This window comes from Xiphophorus couchianus, chromosome 15 (genome assembly GCF_001444195.1).
Source record: "Xiphophorus couchianus chromosome 15, X_couchianus-1.0, whole genome shotgun sequence".
Taxonomy (NCBI): Eukaryota; Metazoa; Chordata; class Actinopteri; order Cyprinodontiformes; family Poeciliidae; genus Xiphophorus; species Xiphophorus couchianus.
Window position 1 is genome coordinate 8,174,637 of NC_040242.1, and position 17,475 is coordinate 8,192,111.

Here is a 17,475-nt window from a genome sequence, read left to right on the forward strand (position 1 = left end):
TTTCTTTAAAGAGCAAAAAACTTGCATTGGATTCAGTGCATTGCAAAAGTATTTATGCTCAAACGTTTTCCAAATATGTCATTGGGATTTGCACATTTCCTGTGGTAAATCAACACAAAGTATTGCATAATTAGAAATTAGAATAATAATTAGAATGTGTGGGGGAAAATATATTGATTTAAACATGTTTACAAATAAAAGCTGAAAATATAGCAGGTAAATGCAAAACCACCTTTGTCCAGCCGCAAGTCTTTTTGGGCATGTCTTTCAGCTTTAACCATTTAGAAACTCAATTTTTTCTCGCATTTTCTGCTTTGGCAAAACAAAAAACTCAAGCTCAGATCAAATTTAATGGACAGTGTGTCTAAACATCAGATTTGAAGTCAAAAATTTAAAATCAGATTCACGTGGATGTGTTTTAAACTTACATATCACGTCTTTAGCAGCCTCTAACTGGTGTTTCTTCTAGGATTGGCCTGTATTTAACCCCTATTGACTCCCCCATCAAGTCCTGTATTGGTTCAGCTACACTTTCCCTGCTAGTATAAAAATCAGTCAGGATGAACCCACAAAATGTGCTCTACTGCGCGCTGAAAACCCTCTCCGTGCAACAGATTATGACTCAGGGGTCGATTCTGCGTCAGTCTGCTTCAGACTCTTTAGCAGCTGTAGGTAAAAGGTTATCATCCCTTTCTGTAAAAAAAAACCCCTTCTTTGTTGTTTTCAGAAATATCAACTATCAATGCAATCACATTGTATTTGACCTATAAATCTTCAAGAAATAAATGTAAAGTGTGGTTAGTTTCAAGGTTTGCTGAAGGAGTTTCTTGAACATCTACTTTGAAAAGTTCAAGACCTCTCTACCTGAAGACAACCTCTGTGACTTTAAAATTAAAAACGAAATTATAAAATTAATGTCTGATAAATCTATTTGTGTGCTGCACTTTGAGGAAAACAAGCAATAAAAGTTAGGGATTGATAATAAATTAGCCATGATATGACACTGATCTGATTACATGATGTTCTGATTCCTTTCATTTAGTTTTGGGGCAAATAGAAACGATTTCCTAACACATTTCTAGGAAAATAATATTTCCAGCATTCTCAATTAATAAGCCCTAAATAATCCTGAACCAAACATAATAATAAAGGATGGATTTCACACAATAATACTGAAAACCCCCACCCAATGCTGACAGACAAGTCTGTTTTACCTTTGGCCTGCCACAAGGACGGCTCAGACTTTGGAACCAGGGCAAGTTGCAACCAGTCATATACTGTAAGACTAGGGTCTATAAAAGCCCACAGACACACACATAATGATTAGTCTTCAGAGAAAGAGGGAGACTCTCCACATCCTGTCGGAGCTAAAGCCCATCATGTGGGGTAACAAGCTCTGCCTTTTGCTGCTTCTGGGCACCTCTACCCTCGCCCGTAAGTACACCGCTTTCATGTTGCGTTTAATAATAATTGAAATGTATCATTCGTCAGTAGATAAAACTGAAATCAAAAATATTGGCTAAATTTTATTATTGTGTTTTTAAAAATTTAATGGCCACAGGGTTTGCTGCTAAATTGTTAGAGTCAACTTAACAATTAAACAGGCATCTATTTTTCCAACAAACACATAACTAAGTAAATAATTTTAGTGTTAAAAATTTGATTATTGACCTTGCTTGCCAAGCTGAACTTCTGTCTTGATTTTCAGAGCAAGATGTAGGAGGTTTGGAAGAACAATCTCCAGTTTGCTTTTGTGAGTTGTCTTACTTTTCTTTTATTTAATCAGTTTTGTGATGAGACGTAACCAACTTATCAAACAGACAAAAAGGTGAAAGTTTTGATAGATGCATCCATGTGTATATTATATTATATTATATTATATTATATTGAAAAGAAATGTTTTGTTATTATTAAATTGAAACATCAGATTATTTAACCATTGAGAAAATTATTAGGGGTAAAAATAAATCCACATTTTGCTTTCCCTAGATTATTTTAAGAAGTCAAACTGATTATAATGTACTAAATAATATGCATTATAATTTAAATAACTGGCTAGTTTTTGCTGAATGCATGCAAATAGAAATATAAAATTGTTTTATTACTGCACATAAGCTTGATTACAAAAATGTTGCAATGTTTTACTATCTGAAACTTTTGCAAAAATCCTAATTTAATAAAATTTTTTAGGTTTAATTCTTTTCACTGTAATTTATGAAGTTCACCTCTACGTAGAAAATTATTAAGAGCAAAAAATTTATACTTCACAAGACTATAGTGTGTATATCAGAACATGCTACAGTGCACTAAGAAACAGATAAGAAGGGAGTATAAAAATATGTAATTTCTTATATACTTTTCCAAAACTTGTAATGTTGTAAGTTTGTTTTAATTTCATCAAATCCTAGTTTTAGAGTAGAACAAAATATGTATATGAATGATTTTGTTTATGAAACAACACTAAAATCTTCTAACTGGGTCATTTGAACTGCTTTCAGTGGCCAAAAGATACAAGAACTTCGGACGGTTTGTGTACAACTATGAAGCTGAGACCCTTAACAGTGTAAATGGAGCATCGGACGACAAGAGTGGACCCAAAGTCTCCTGCACAGTAAGTCTTAAACCTGTAGTTATAATTGGGAAGTCCAAAAACTCATGTTACTTTTAACGTGTAACAGAAGTAACAACAAAATGTTTCATTTGCTGCACAGGTTGAGATCGATGTGCCCCAGACGTGTCGTTTCATCGTCAGAACAACAGATTGTTCTCTGAGCGAAATCACTGATGTGGACCATGAGGGGAACCCAGTGTATCGGCCCGCTGCTGGTTCAGAGGATTTCAAAGCTGCAATGGCAAAGTAAGTAAAGTTGTTATCTGTCCAGGAAAGATTTCTTTTATTGTCTGTGTTCTTGGGTTCAACATCTTGGCACAGTCACCAAGAGATAAAAAAAAAAAAGCTGATGACCCAAATGCCAGGTTGGAACTTTAAACCTGTACCTGTTGCCAGGAACATCTTGAAGGTTGCAGTGGAAGGGCACACTGATGTCAAGCTGTTCCCTGAAGAGGGTGAGCCTGTCAACATCCTGAACATCAAGAGGGGAATCATCTCCACTCTCATGGTGCCTGAAATTAACAAAGAGGAGACCAAAGAAATGGTACACCGACTTCTTCTTTTTTTTCCCTATTTAATATTTCACTCTTTATAGCTTCCAATTATTTAATGCCAAGTGGAGTTGACGAAGCTTGTGATGTGGAGTCATGCAAAGATAAACAAGTTGCACAATGGGTTGATAAGACGCCCCAACTGGGGGTGATAAATCATGCCCTGTAATAACGTGTCCTTACAGTGACAATCTCCAAATGCAGGTCAAAGTCTGAGATAAGTTATCACCTTTTCGGCAACACCTGCTTCCATAATCGTTCAGGTTCATTGATTATCTGATTTAGGGACAGAGGGAACAGTTGCAATCAAACTTTGGCAACTTTGTTTTTGAATCCTCACAAAGCCTCTTGTCGTTTTTCAGCCCACCGTACATGGAGTGTGCTCCTCCGACTTCACCATCAACCTCGGCTCGGACGCCACAACCGAAGTGACCATCAGCAGGGATCTGTCCAAATGTGATGGCTTTGTAGCCCGCAGACAGAACACCAGCCCTCTGGCCCTCATCTCTGGCATGGTGAGAGCTCCTGCTGCTACTAGCTAATGTCTATATCAACTACATAAACAGTGCCTAAAGAACTAGTTTTGATCTATTTAATGTCTTTTGCTTTCAGAACTACCCTCTGTCCAAACTGATCAGCAGCACTCAGACCTGTAACTACAAATTTGACAACCAGAAGAAGCACGTGACCAGTGGATCCTGCACAGAGAAGCATATCTTCCTGCCCTTCTCTTACAAGTAGGCTTTCCTGTTGCCATGCTCCTTTTACTGTAGTAGATGACAGATTTGAAAATACATAGCTTTGAAAATTGTTCAAAAATACTTTCCACATTTGATTAAATACCTTTTTTTTCATTTTTACCATTCCTGGAAAAAGGAAAGAATATGGAATTTCAGCAGTAGTGAGCCAGACTGTGACGTTGAGAGAAACCTCCAAGATCAACGACAGAATCTTTGACCACAGTAAGTGCTTCATTGTCCAGAGCATTAATTTAAACAATTACCAACCATATTCACGTTTCTGTAGTATTTTAATCAATTCGGTTCTAAACCTACGCAGATGAAGCTTTCAAACTCCTGTCCATGGATGTTACTGATGACAAATCCCCGGTGCAGACCAAGGACGCCGTTATTGCCACAATGCAGAAGCTGAACACTCTCAATGAGGGTGAGGAGCGTGCCAGTCTCTTCCACAAGCTGGTGTCTGAACTGCGTGGCCTGAATGCCGATGTCCTGGCCTCCAATGTGGATGAGATGATGTCAGTCTCCAGTATTCTTACCTGGCAAGCTCTGGTTCAGTGTGGCACCCCAGAATGCACCAGCGGCATGCTGAAAATACTCAGAAACTTTGACCATGCTGCATATGATGTCGATGCTTTCGTCTATGCCCTGGGAATGCTTTCAAATCCCTCCCGCCTGATGGTGCTAGACATGCTGGCAATGGCTCAGTACAAACAGAGCAAACCCATCATGTATGCTCTGAGCAATGCAGTCAAAAGGTATGTGGGAGAAGTTGAACACTCAGTTGTAATTTATGCTTTGAATTAGTATCTAAACAGTTACTTCTTCATGTTTCTATAGACTGTACAAAGCTGAGGGAGTCACCCCAGAGATTACAGCTGTTTATGAGTACATGGCGGACCTCCTGGGCGCAGACTGCGCAGGCGAGAAAGAGCTGACCTTCCTAACCCTCAGGGTAGGTAACCATCTGTAGACATACCTGTCAAAATAAAATGTTAAATATAAAAACTAACATTTACTTATGCTATTCCATCCAGGTTGTTGGTAACATGGGAGATGCAATGGAAGCAGCTAACCCTGAAATTAAGAACATCCTGCTGAAGTGCATGAGACAGCCTGCTACCACTTTGTCTGTGCAGCTCTCAGCCATCCAGGCCTTCAGGCGCATGTCTGTGACAGATGAGGTAACACCAACATTTCTCAGCATTTCCAATTTTGTAGTGACTAAAAAATACAGCTACTTTGAAAATTAACCACCTGCTGTTGTTTTGTCCAGGTCCGCTCCAACATCCAAAGGGTCAGCCAGTACCCCAAGGGCGCCGTGCAGAAGCGCCTGGCCGCTTACCTCATCCTGATGAGGGATCCTCAAGACAGCGACTTTGACATGGTGAAGAAGCTGCTAACCCAGGAGCAGAACACGCAGATCAAGGCTTTTGTTTCCTCCCACATCCACAACATCATTAACTCAACTGAATCAGAGACAAAAAAGTGAGATTTTCTTATTCTGTGCTTTATTTTACTGAGGCACCATGAAGTGCTTTGCTAAATAAACTAACTATAATGTAAATACCTTTTTCTTAGACTTGGTGACAGAATCCTCCAAGCTTTGGGGAACACTGACATTTCCACGCACCATGACTACACCACAAAGTCTCGCAACTACAAACTGGGCATTGCACATAAGAACACAGAGGCCAGTATTCAGGGCAATGTAATTTTTGATCCCAACAACCAGTTGCCAAGAGAAGTCCTGTTGGAAACAACGCTGAAAGCTTTTGGGTACAGCTTGGATATTTGGGAGGTAAGTATAGCTCCCTTACCTGTGCTGGACATTTTTGAACAATCAATACCCATTCACCCTGACATATAAGCTAAATTTGCCTTCCACATAGTTTGGCATGGAGGGAAAAGGCTTTGAGCCGACCATCGAGGCTCTGTTTGGCGAGAACGGTTTCTTCCCTGACACCATTTCTAAAGCTTTGTACTGGGCTGAGGGCAAGATGCCACCAGAGATTCAAGAAGTTCTGGAAAAATGGGTTGCCCCCTTCAAATCAGGAAAACAAAACGTATGTACTTATTTGTATTTGTATTCAGCATTTGTTGCTAGCTCAGTTTGCCTGAAGCACGGTGTATAACAGAGTTGCTTTTCTTCCTAAGGTTCCTGAAAACCTTGTGGGAGAAATTGTTCGCAACTTCAACAAGCTGCTGAGCAATCTGCAGAGTCAAGAGTCTCCAGAGGCTATGGCCTACCTGAACATCATGGGAACTGAACTGGGTTACATCAAGGGCAATGATTTGAAGTTCATTATTGAAAATGTAATCATCAATGCAAGAGCTTTCATGCACCATTCCAAGGTATTGTTTTGTACAACAGTTTTCAATATTTTCTAACATAACTTTGTTCCTAAATACAACAATCCTAGAGCTCTAAAACTGTTTGTTCTTCCTTTCAGTTTAACCTTAATAGGTTCTCGAACTTTGACACAGAGATGTTTGCACACTACATCTTCATGGACAACAAATTCACCTTGCCAACAGCATCTGGTTTGCCCATGACATTCGCTCTGTCAGGCACATTTGCTCCTGGTGCCAAAGGAGGTCTTCACATTGCCCCAAACATGGTAATGCTTTTAATCCCTGTCCTCCAAAATATACTTTTTTCATTGCCATTTCATCTCTTCTTATTTTCATTTAGTACCTGCATACTTCAACTATAGAGTATTTGTTGTTGTTAAATATTTTAATGAGTTGTCGATATAAATGTGTTCAAATCTCTTAAAAATGATCATTTATTAGAGTAGGTTATGGTTACAAACAAGCCCAGGCGAGGAAATTTTATGATGTCTGTTTTCATTCACAGAAGGAGCTGGTCTTCAGTCCCTCTGTTGGAGTTGAGTTCATGACCCAGATGGGAATCCACTTCCCTGAATATGTTGCCTCTGGTGTTGAGCTGCACACCAACATGTTCCACGAGAGTTCCCTCAAAGCCAAGATCACCATGGAGCAGAGAGAGCTGAAGCTCTCCATACCAGCTCCTAAGGACACCACAAAGCTCTTCAGAATCAGGTGACCGTCACAGTTAATAAAATTGATGTTTTAAGCATTTTAAACTATACAAGTTAGAATTACGTGTACTGTGTCACCAAGTGATACATTCCAGCTCATTGTTTTAGGTGATTAAACTTTTCCTGTTGACTCTCTTATTTTGCAGCAATAAAGTTGTGATTGTTGATGCTAAAAAGGCCACAAGGATTCCATACAGACAGGGCGGATCAAAGTGCAGAACTCTCTTCTCTGGAATCAAATACTGCACCAACATGCTTTACTCCAATGCCCGTGACAAGAACACTGCTCCCTACTTCCCCCTGAATGGAGAGACAGCGTAAGACACAGTTTGGACAATCCTTGTTTTTCATTTGAATTCACATACCACAATACCTACAATTAGTTTTTATGATTGCTTCTATTTTAGTTTTGCCCTTGATATCGAGCCTACTGAAGACATCTCTGAATACACAGCCAGCATTGCCTATGAACTTCTCCGTGAAGGAACGGATGGCAGCCAGAGCGTGGATTCCTTGAAGATGACCCTGAGAGCTGAGGGTATGATTATTTTGTTGAAGACTTTACATGAGATTCCGCATATTTGCACCAATCAAAAATAAAGAGAATATATTTTTTATAACTTCAGGTGCTAAGCCCACAGAGGCTACAGCTACTATGAAGTACAACCGGAACAGGAATGTCTTCACTACTCAAATCCAGATACCTGACATTGATGTTGAGGCTGGGATTAAGATTGGCTTGGCAGATAGCAGTGCAGAAGGCAAATCCCTCACCATCGAGTTCTCCAACAAGAATGTGCCACAGCTATCCCTGATTGGTCGTGCCAAGTGAGCAAACCCAACCTCCAAACATTCACAACATTGGTTTTCATTTTGATGTGCACATGTGACAAATTTTTGTTTTTATTACTCTTTGCAGACTTCAGGCCATGGATGATGGGTTGCTCCAGGTTCAACTTCTTGTGCCAGCGCTGAAGATTGATGCCACCCTTGGTGCTACTGTAACCAAAGCAGATGGGCTCACCCTGCAGATCAAGAGTGATGTTAAGCTCCCAGAGATTTCCTCCATGCAGGCGGTCACCTTCAAATATGGTAATAAAAAAAAAGCACCGGTCATATTTAGAGAAAGGTAATTTCAGATTGCAATCCCAAATTTAAATACAAAACAATCGTTGTATTTTAGGTGAGAAGGAAACTGAGGCCTATCTGACATCCAATGTGAATGCTGACACAAAGATCCCAGTGCAGTATGCTGAAGCCCTCCAATCATGGCTCAGTTTGCTTGCTGAGGACCTCTTGGAAAAGAAGGTTGTGAAGACCGACATGAAACTCCGTCATATTGTCAACAAAGGAATTGAGGTGAAAAGAATAAAATCCTACTATAGTTTGCTTGCTTCAAGTTTATGTAACGTTTACATATTGGCTTTAATTTTTGCTTTGTATGTGATTTGAATAGGCCACCAACATCTGGATTGACAAAATGTCTGAGGATTGTATTTACATGAAGACTCTGATGAACAACATTGGCAATCTGGAAATGCCATCAGTGCCTGAAGTCTTATTCATGAATTTGTAAGTAACTTTACATGAGCATGTTCACAAATACAGTGTTATAAAAAAAGTATTTTGTTCCTTTTGCCTTTTTCTGCTTTTGCTCTTTTGTCACACCTATCAGTCTTAGATTATCAAACCAGAGATAATCTGATATGAATGATAAATGTAATTTTCAACTAATTTTATTTATTAAGAGATAAGAGGAGGTTTTTTTTGGTTCAGGTCTGATTTCTGCCAGAGTTGTAGAATCATTAAAACATTTATATAAAACATGTCTGACAACAGGAAGAAGGCTCATTATCCAGTTCAAGAAATTTAAGAACAAATGAAAATATTGTGACACTCTGAAATTAGCTTTTTGTATTTACTGAAGTCATCTTTGTCTGATATTACAATTTACTTGATGATCAGAAACATTTAAGTGCAGCAGACGATACCAATGCATCTGCATTGTCTTGAATAAATAAAAGTAGCCTGCCTATGTATAATTGTGGTTTAACATGTATCCTGTTTATAATGTTTCACCAGTGAAAGCAAACTCAGATACCAGTTCAACCAGAACCGTTTCATGATGACCATCCCTCTGCCTCTCGGTGGAAAATCTTCTGAGGAATTAGGCCTTCCACTTGTTGTCAGAATCCCAGGCTTTTTTGTGCCCCAGCTTCAACTGGACGTTGACCCACGGGAAATCCAAATTCCAAGTTTCACTATCCCGTCTGATCATGATCTCACTCTACCTCTGATGGGACTGTTTGAAGCCTCTGCCAAGGTCAACAGCAACTATTATGACTGGGAGGGTCTGATTACAGCTGGCAATAACACGTCTAAGTCTCCTGAATACGTGGCTAGGTTCAGTGTCATGGCTGAAAGTCCAATCAAACTGCTCTCCTTCTCAACTGACGGTAATTAAAATGTTTTCTTCTTAAATAAATAAAACATTGGCTAATTTTACAGAACCAGCATTAAAGGTGACTCTTAACTAACTACTACTTTACCAATTTGCTTCATTTTAGGTGCCACCAAAATCACAGACACAGAAAGGGAAACTATTGAACTCACACTCGATGGATCCCTGTCACACATGCTCATAAACACACGCTTCAGTGTGCTGGAAAGCATTTCTGTCACAGACAATGTACTGACAACAGGTCACTATAGCATCTCTGCTAATGCTGCTCCAGTGGGTCTTGACACATCTTTGACTATTACCACCCAGTTCACTCTTGACTCAGACACTTTCCTTGGAGATGTTAACACAGATGGCAGTATCTCCATTGGGTCAAACATCACATCCACAAGTTATCTCTACACCTTCTCTATTGAACCAGCCAAGAATAAAGCAAAAATGGACAGTGCCCTGATGGTAAAATCTGGCCCAATGAAGCTCTCTCACAAGATTAAATCAACTTATGAAAATTACGAATTTCTATTTGAATCAACCACCAGCATGGATTTTGACCCGGTTGAGCACACTACAAAAATCAATGTTAACTACAAGGATGTCAAACTTACCATCCAGTCTGACTCTGTGACCAGGGCTCCTGAGAGGATGATTCGTAATCAGATTGCCTTCTCCATGTCTGACGGACAAGCTTCCCTTAGAATTGAGAACCAAGCTGAAGACACGCAGAACCGTGTGTACTCCTTGCTTACTGGAACAATGAACCCATCTGGTTTGGAGATCAATGCTGATGCCTCCATGAAGAGCTTCTCTAGCCTCGCTTCTCACAAAGCAACCTTGTCATTGAACACAAATGGCTTGACCACCAGCTGCACAACAACCGCCCAGCACAGTCCATTCACATTTGAGAATATTTTCCATGGTGGAATTGGCGCACCAGGTGCCACACTGTCTCTTAAAACAAAGGGTACCATTCAAGACAACATGGCTGAGCTCAATGTTGAGGGAAAGCTTTCAAGCACAGAAGTATATTTCAACAGCATGTATGAAGGCAGCCTGTTTGACATCAGTGGGCGGAACAGAGTGAACCTCAGGCTGAACGAAGATGGGCTGGTCTTCTCTAACAACATGGTTGGATCTTTTGGGGAGATTAGGACCAAAAACACCCATTCCTTGTCTCTTACATTAAGATCTTTCACCCTACAAACCAAAACAGACAACTTCCTTGACAAGAGCAACTCCTACATGCATGACATCACAGTTAACATGGAACGCTTTACAGCCTCAGCTATGGTGAAAAATGAACTAAAAGTGATAGGAGTCAACTTTGAGAATGATGCCAAATTCAAGGCAGAACCCTACAACGTGGAGCTGGCTGGGACACTGAAGGGAAGCTTCTCAGAAGAAGAACTCAAGCACATCTATGAAATCAAGTTTGTTGACTTAGTCCTGTCTGCAAAGTGCAATACCAATGGAAAACTCCTGGGATCACACATGACACATACCACTGACATGGAAGTTAATGGTCTGACTATCAAGTTCAGTAATGTGGCCAACATCAACTCACCATCTCTTCGTGTGGACAGCACAGTTAAAACCACTGCAGCACCCTTCACACTCAATATTGATGCCATTTTCAACTCAAATGGTGAGGTGTACCTCTTTGGAAAACATAGTGGTGAACTGTACAGCAAATTCCTCCTGAAAGCAGAACCAACAGAGTTTGCACAATCACTTGAGTACAGAGCCTCAACCAGCCATGAAGTGACAGACAGACCTACCGTGAAGACCAACGTGAACAACAAACTCAACAGCTTACTAAACTTGGAACAACAAGTGGTCACATTGGAGTTGAGGTCCACTGTAAACGAACACACCTTCAGACAGATGTTGAGTGCCTCTAACAATCCAGAGAGAATTGCTGTTGATATGAAGGGAGAAGTCTCAACTCCCCTCTTCAGCGAGTCCAGCCAAGATTACACCATCTCTGGATTTGTGAAGTATGACAAGAACAGTGACAGCCACTTCATTCAGATCCCATTTATTGAGCACCTTCCCACAGTTATTGAAAACATGAAAAGCACAATGATTAAGCTAATGGACCTCAGTATTGAGATGCTCACAGAGGTCAACACCAAGTATGAGATCAGTGCTAAGTTTCAGGCCAAAATTGAAGAACTAAAGGAAGCAGTTGACAGTTTTGACTTTAACCTCTTTGTCCAAGATCTGAAAGAGTTTATAACATTTGTGGGAAATTTAATCATCAGACTAACAGACCAGCTCCCTACTGACAAAGTTATTAATCTGCTGACATCTATCAAGGATACTGTTGGCGCTGAACTGAAGAAATATGACATTCCAACAAGGGTTAATGCAATTTATAACAAAATAGAAGAGTTCCTCTCCAACTATGAGATTGAAAAAATAATTGGGGCTATCATGGATGAGGTTGTAAAAATAATGAAGCAATTTCAGATCAGAGAGAAGCTTCAACAAACATTTGATGTCCTCAGATCAGTTGACATCCAGCCTCTGTTTGACAAATTTATGGTGCCTGCAAAAGAACTTTTGAATGAGCTTTATTCCTTTGACTTCAAACTGTTTATTGATGATTTGAGTGACTTTTTTACAAGAACGATCGAGAAAATTAAGTCCTTTGATTATGATTCTCTTGTGGTGGAACTGAAAGACAAAGTGGCAGAGATGAGCAAAATTCCTTGCTTTGGGAAACTGTATGGTGAGTTCAAAGTTACTTCCCCTCATTACAAACTCAGGACCACAGCTGAGCTGGAGAACACCACAACTGCACCAGCCACACCAGAGTTTAAAGTAAGCCTGAACTCATGGGCTGCTTCTACTCTTAAAGTGCTAGACTTTACTGCAGTTGCTTCTGCACATTTTGCTGCTCCCAAAATGAGCCGTCTGACCATCTCGGAATCCATTAATGTTCAGCAGTCATCTTTCACTCTTGACCACAAGGGCACAATGAATTTTTATGGCTTATCAGCTCAAGCCTCTGGTGAAACCACCGCAAAAGCAACAACAGAGCTCTATGTGGCACAACTTGTCAACAGTGGATTTTTTGCTCTGGAAAATGGATTTTCTGCCAAAATGGACACTGCCTACAAACACGATTTCAAGTTTCCACCCCTCAACATCCTCAGTGAAATGATGATTGATCAAAAGACTGTCTTTGGACTTGAAGATGGCAGCATTCATCTTACCTTTAATAACTTGGCCAATGAAAACTACAGAATTTGGGATTTCTCAGATGAAGCAAACCACAAGAGTGACATCAAGATAGAAATGGATCTCCAGAACATCAAAGTGACTCTCACTGGTGACACCAGTAGCAGTCTTTTAAATGTTAAGGAAAGTTTTAATGCTGATATCAGTATTTTCCGCCATGTCCTGATTGATGCCAAGTTGGAGACTGATACACCTTTCATTAAGGACAGTCTGGCAGAGCTTAAGCTTCATGCTAAGACTGAAGACATGAAAATTGATTTCACTGCATCTCACAATGCAGAACTAGTTGGCAACATTGAAGGAACCCTTTCAAACTCTATACTCACTCTGCTCTCAGCCACAAAGTTTACATTTGATACTCAGAACAAAGGAAAGGCCAAGATTGTCCTTCCATTCGAGCTCTCTGGAAAAGTTGACCTCCAGAATGATATTGCTTTTACTTTGAGCTCGGAAATTCACAGAGCAAGCTGGACCAGTCTGGGCAGGTTTAATCAGTACAAGTACTCACATTTGTTCTCCATGGACAATGGTGACAGTGAAATTACTATCCAATCAGAAATCAATGCCGAGGCAGAACTTGACATGCTGAAGAAACCCATCACTATTCCTGAAATAACTCTGCCATTCCTTGACATGAGGACACAAAGAGTGGAGAGCTTTTCTTTGTGGGAAGACACTGGCCTCAGCAACATCCTAACCACAACTCAGCAGACACTAGACATCAACACCAAACTCAAATATGTTAAGAACCCTGAGATGATCACAATTAACATTAATCTGGATCCAGTCATCCACGCCATTAATTCCAACATGAGGACCCTTCACAAGAAAATGCTCATAGGCAAGGATAAGGCTGCCACCATTCTTGCTTCATCTTATGACAAAGCAATGTCAGAGTATGAAAAATACAGCATTGAGCTGCCAAAAACCATTTTAATCCCTGCCTACAAAGTTCCAGTGATGAATGTTGAGATGTCCTCCTTCACAATTCCCCTGCCTGATGTCACACTTGTCACAATGCCCTCGCTGCACATCCCATCTGCACTAAGCAAGCTGACTGTTCCAAAAATCACTCTGCCTAAGATTCAGAGCATCAAGATCCCAGTGATGGGTGATCTGACTTATGAGTTCTCAATGGTAACAGAAATGATCACAGTTAAAACTGATGCCAGCATCCTCAACCAGGATGGCCTCAAGGCCAAATTTGATGCCTCCTCAATGTCTGGGTTTGAAATTCTGACTGGAAAGATTGAAGCCAACACCAACGTTAACACAGAGGGAGAATTTAAGGTGGCCTCTCTCCTTTCTGTACAGCACTCAATGCTAGAAGGAAACCATGAGAGCACCATCATCTTGAGTTATGAAAATGTAGAAACATCTGTTAGCAACTCAGCAAAGATCAATTTGCCTTCACTCACTATGGAAATCAAACAGGAAATCAAGGGAAATCCAGTAGATGGCATTGTTGTCTCCATGTCCACACCTTCTGCAGGACTCATTGGTGTACAGATGCAGACCAAGCGGCCAGCACAAGTAAAAGCTAGACTCTACGGTCGCTACCCGGTAAGAGAGCACATATACATTTGCTCATTAATAAAAGCTTATTTTCTGTTCATCTAAGATATATGTTTAATTTTTTCTTTTCTAATTTCATGTTTTTGTTTATGCTTGTCCTCTCAACAGACTGAACCAACAACAGATATCAACATCTTGGGTCTCAAAATGTCTGTAATGGACTCTGAGAAGCTGAATCTTCAGACAACCTGGAATATGGAGATACCGTATGAGATGATGCTGGGATTTAAGAAACAGGTGCCAGCATCCATGGAAATGGTCTCTGATGCTGCTGTGAAGATGAACAACAAGATCAACAGGCTTGTTAGGAGTCTCAAGGGGTCATTTGAAAAGTTAAGAAGGCAGGGTAAAGCAATGTTCAAGAAGGCTGTTGAAAAACTGTCTGATGTTACTTCTTCTGACTTTATGACAACTGTCACAGATAAGACCATTCTGATTCTCAAAGATTCCCAGAAGAAGATTGAGCTTGTTCTTGATGCTGTGATTAAATTCTTGAGACACACCAAATTCCAGATCCCTGGCTATGACCGAAGGCTCTCTGGACTTGAGGTCTACCAGGAATTCAACACTTTTGTTGCTGATGTATCTGAAGAGGCTGTTGAGAAGCTCCCTGAGTACTTTGCCACCATCTTTGCATCAGTTTTTGATCACATCCAAGCGGTAGAATTCACCATCCCTGGTTCTAACATCATTGTCACTGGGCAAGAACTTTTTGATGACTTAATGATTGCTTTGAGAAAAATTCAGAAACAGCTGATTGTTAGCATAAGAAAACTTGGAGACATCCAACTGGACGACATCATTAGGAAATTCTCAAAATTCATGCAATTTATTGTTGAACAAAGTGAAAAGTTTTTCCAAACTCTAAAAGCCCCAAATGTTGAGAACATCTCCAGCTTTGTGATGGATGCATACCATGAAGCCAAGAACACTGGTTGTCTGGCCGGTGTTGCCAAACGGGTTGATGAGATACACATAATCATTAAGGAATATCTCAAAACTGTGATTGATAAAATCCACAGCATCATGGCTGATATGTCAACTTCACAGCTTAGAACAGACATCCAATCCTGGATTGACTTATCCGTTAAACGCATCAATGCTTTCCACAACAGTGTCATTAGGACCCTCAAAGAAAAAAGCAAGAATGTTGAATCATATGTGAGAGTAAGTGACAGACAGATAGAGGTCAACATTCCTTTACCATTTGTTGCCAAATTCAACTAACTCACCAATGCAACAAAACCCACAAGCAAGTATTTGAATTAGCTACCTTTCTATTACAACCAACCAACTGAATAGTTAATTTATTGTCATAAAAAAGCTAAACTCTACAGTCATATGGATGTCTGTTTTTAGTATGAGTCTTTGTGCTGTTTTTCTGCATAATTTTGTTTTTTTCATGGTGGACTAAAAAATTTTCTGATCCAACTCTGCATCCTTTGTGTCTTGTACTATTTAAACCCTATGTGGCCACCAATAAACTGTTTGTACTGCATATATCTCTGTGGATTTCTTAGACCATGCACTGTGAATAATCTTTTTAATTCAGTTTATGTCTGTAGCATTAAGTCATGTCCATCCAGTTTGTTTCAATTTAAACTAATCATGCAGATAGATTCAAATCCACATACATTTCTGTCAAATTTTTGAATAATAAAGTCCAATTCAGTTGATCATAAAAAGCCAATGGATAAAAAAAATTGCATACAGAAGCCCAGTTGATTACTCTGACACTGACTGTGTTGTCATACTGAGCAACCATCTGAAGAAAAACTCCTGCCTTTTAACAGGAAGAAACCTCCAGCAGAGGTAGCCTTGGTATCAGCATATGCACACTGTCTGATGGTTAACAGAACAGGAAGTGATCACAGAAATAACAAAATCAGAGCTCAGAGTGCTTTTGCTAGGAAACAAAAATAAAACTCTTTTCAGGAAAGAAATCTAAACACAGAAGCAGTGGGTTGGTAGTATCTTTTCTGACAATATGCAGTCTCAGACAAAGGTATGCATATCCCTTGAATCTTTTCATATTTAATCAATTTACAATCACAAACTGGAAAGTATTCTGTAACAGACCAACTCATCATTGCCTTTAATTGTATAATGAAAAGAAGAAAGAATACATTGTTTTCTAAGCTTTTCTTGTAAACTCAGATTACACAAAAACATCTGTCACAATCTTTCACCTTAAAAAGTCACATTATGAATTATGTGGGAAATTCTGGAAGAAAACCTGTAATAGGCTTTTAAAGACTTTAGAGGGAGGTAGAGATCCAGCAGGATAATGACCGTAACCATACAGCCAGAGCTGCAAAGGACAGCTTTAGTTTAAAGTATATTGAAGTGTTACAAACTTGAATATACTCCAACTGAGAATCTGCGTTAATAATTGAAAGACCTTTTGTCTGTGAAAATCACCCAAAGTGTGGGCAAACCTTTGTCTCTAGTGGAGCAAAACGGGTGAAGAAAAACCCAGAATATGTACAGCTGTCATTACAGGGAAAAGAGTGGGTTCAGAAAACCATGTACAATTTTCTTTACACTTCATAGCTGTGTGCCACTCTGTGTATTGGCCTATGACATAACCTTATATTGAAATCACAAGTATGTAGTTGCAACATGATAAAATGTGCAATGCATGAAGACTTTTGTTGAGAAATTTTAACTTGTTGCAACTGTAAAACTAAAATTTTGTTTTATTTTGGATATCAGAAATCAGAGTCTACAGTACACTCCAGCCATTTGTCCTTTATGCTCCCCCTATGCTCAGATCTATATTTAGTCAAGACTAAAATAGTATCTGTGGCATTCATAGTTCTTATGAAACAAAGTGGAAGAAAGACATGCACAGTGTCTGCTTGGACGCTGCTAATAGAAAACAAGCAAAAGAATGAATTATTTGCGCTATATTTGAAAGGTAAATTAAATTATTCTTTTATGTATTTCAGATTAGTAGTAATAGAATAAAAATATCATGAAACTATGTTTTGCTTCTCAGGTCTGGTGTAACCGTAAAAAATAAATAACTTTTTTTCAAAGTTTGAAAGGTTCTTTTTCCTGAGTCATATTTACAATACTTAAGCTAATAATCCTAAATATGAAATAGTCAAAATATATCAAAAGAGATATAAATTCAATAACTCAAACATAGTTATTTGTATGTTTCAGTATAGAAAGCAATGTTGATGTACAGTATGTGTAAGTAACATGATTCAAAGAAGTCAAA

General features: G+C 39.4%; 1 protein-coding gene across 1 annotated transcript; it reads left to right on the forward strand.

Moving 5' to 3' along the window:
* Nucleotides 1–1,278: 1,278 nt before the first annotated feature.
* On the forward strand, nt 1,279–15,746 carry LOC114158697 (apolipoprotein B-100-like). Its single transcript, XM_028040445.1, has 26 exons — nt 1,279–1,434; nt 1,709–1,753; nt 2,499–2,611; nt 2,712–2,857; nt 3,008–3,155; nt 3,525–3,677; nt 3,775–3,899; nt 4,039–4,124; nt 4,222–4,660; nt 4,743–4,857; nt 4,940–5,086; nt 5,179–5,390; nt 5,484–5,703; nt 5,795–5,968; nt 6,060–6,257; nt 6,356–6,523; nt 6,763–6,968; nt 7,114–7,284; nt 7,375–7,505; nt 7,594–7,795; nt 7,887–8,059; nt 8,151–8,326; nt 8,424–8,539; nt 9,050–9,423; nt 9,535–14,234; nt 14,355–15,746. The coding sequence occupies exons 1-26, from the start codon at nt 1,320–1,322 to the stop codon at nt 15,471–15,473; spliced, it is 9,972 nt and encodes a 3,323-aa protein (XP_027896246.1). The 5' UTR covers nt 1,279–1,319; the 3' UTR covers nt 15,474–15,746.
* Nucleotides 15,747–17,475: the final 1,729 nt, after the last annotated feature.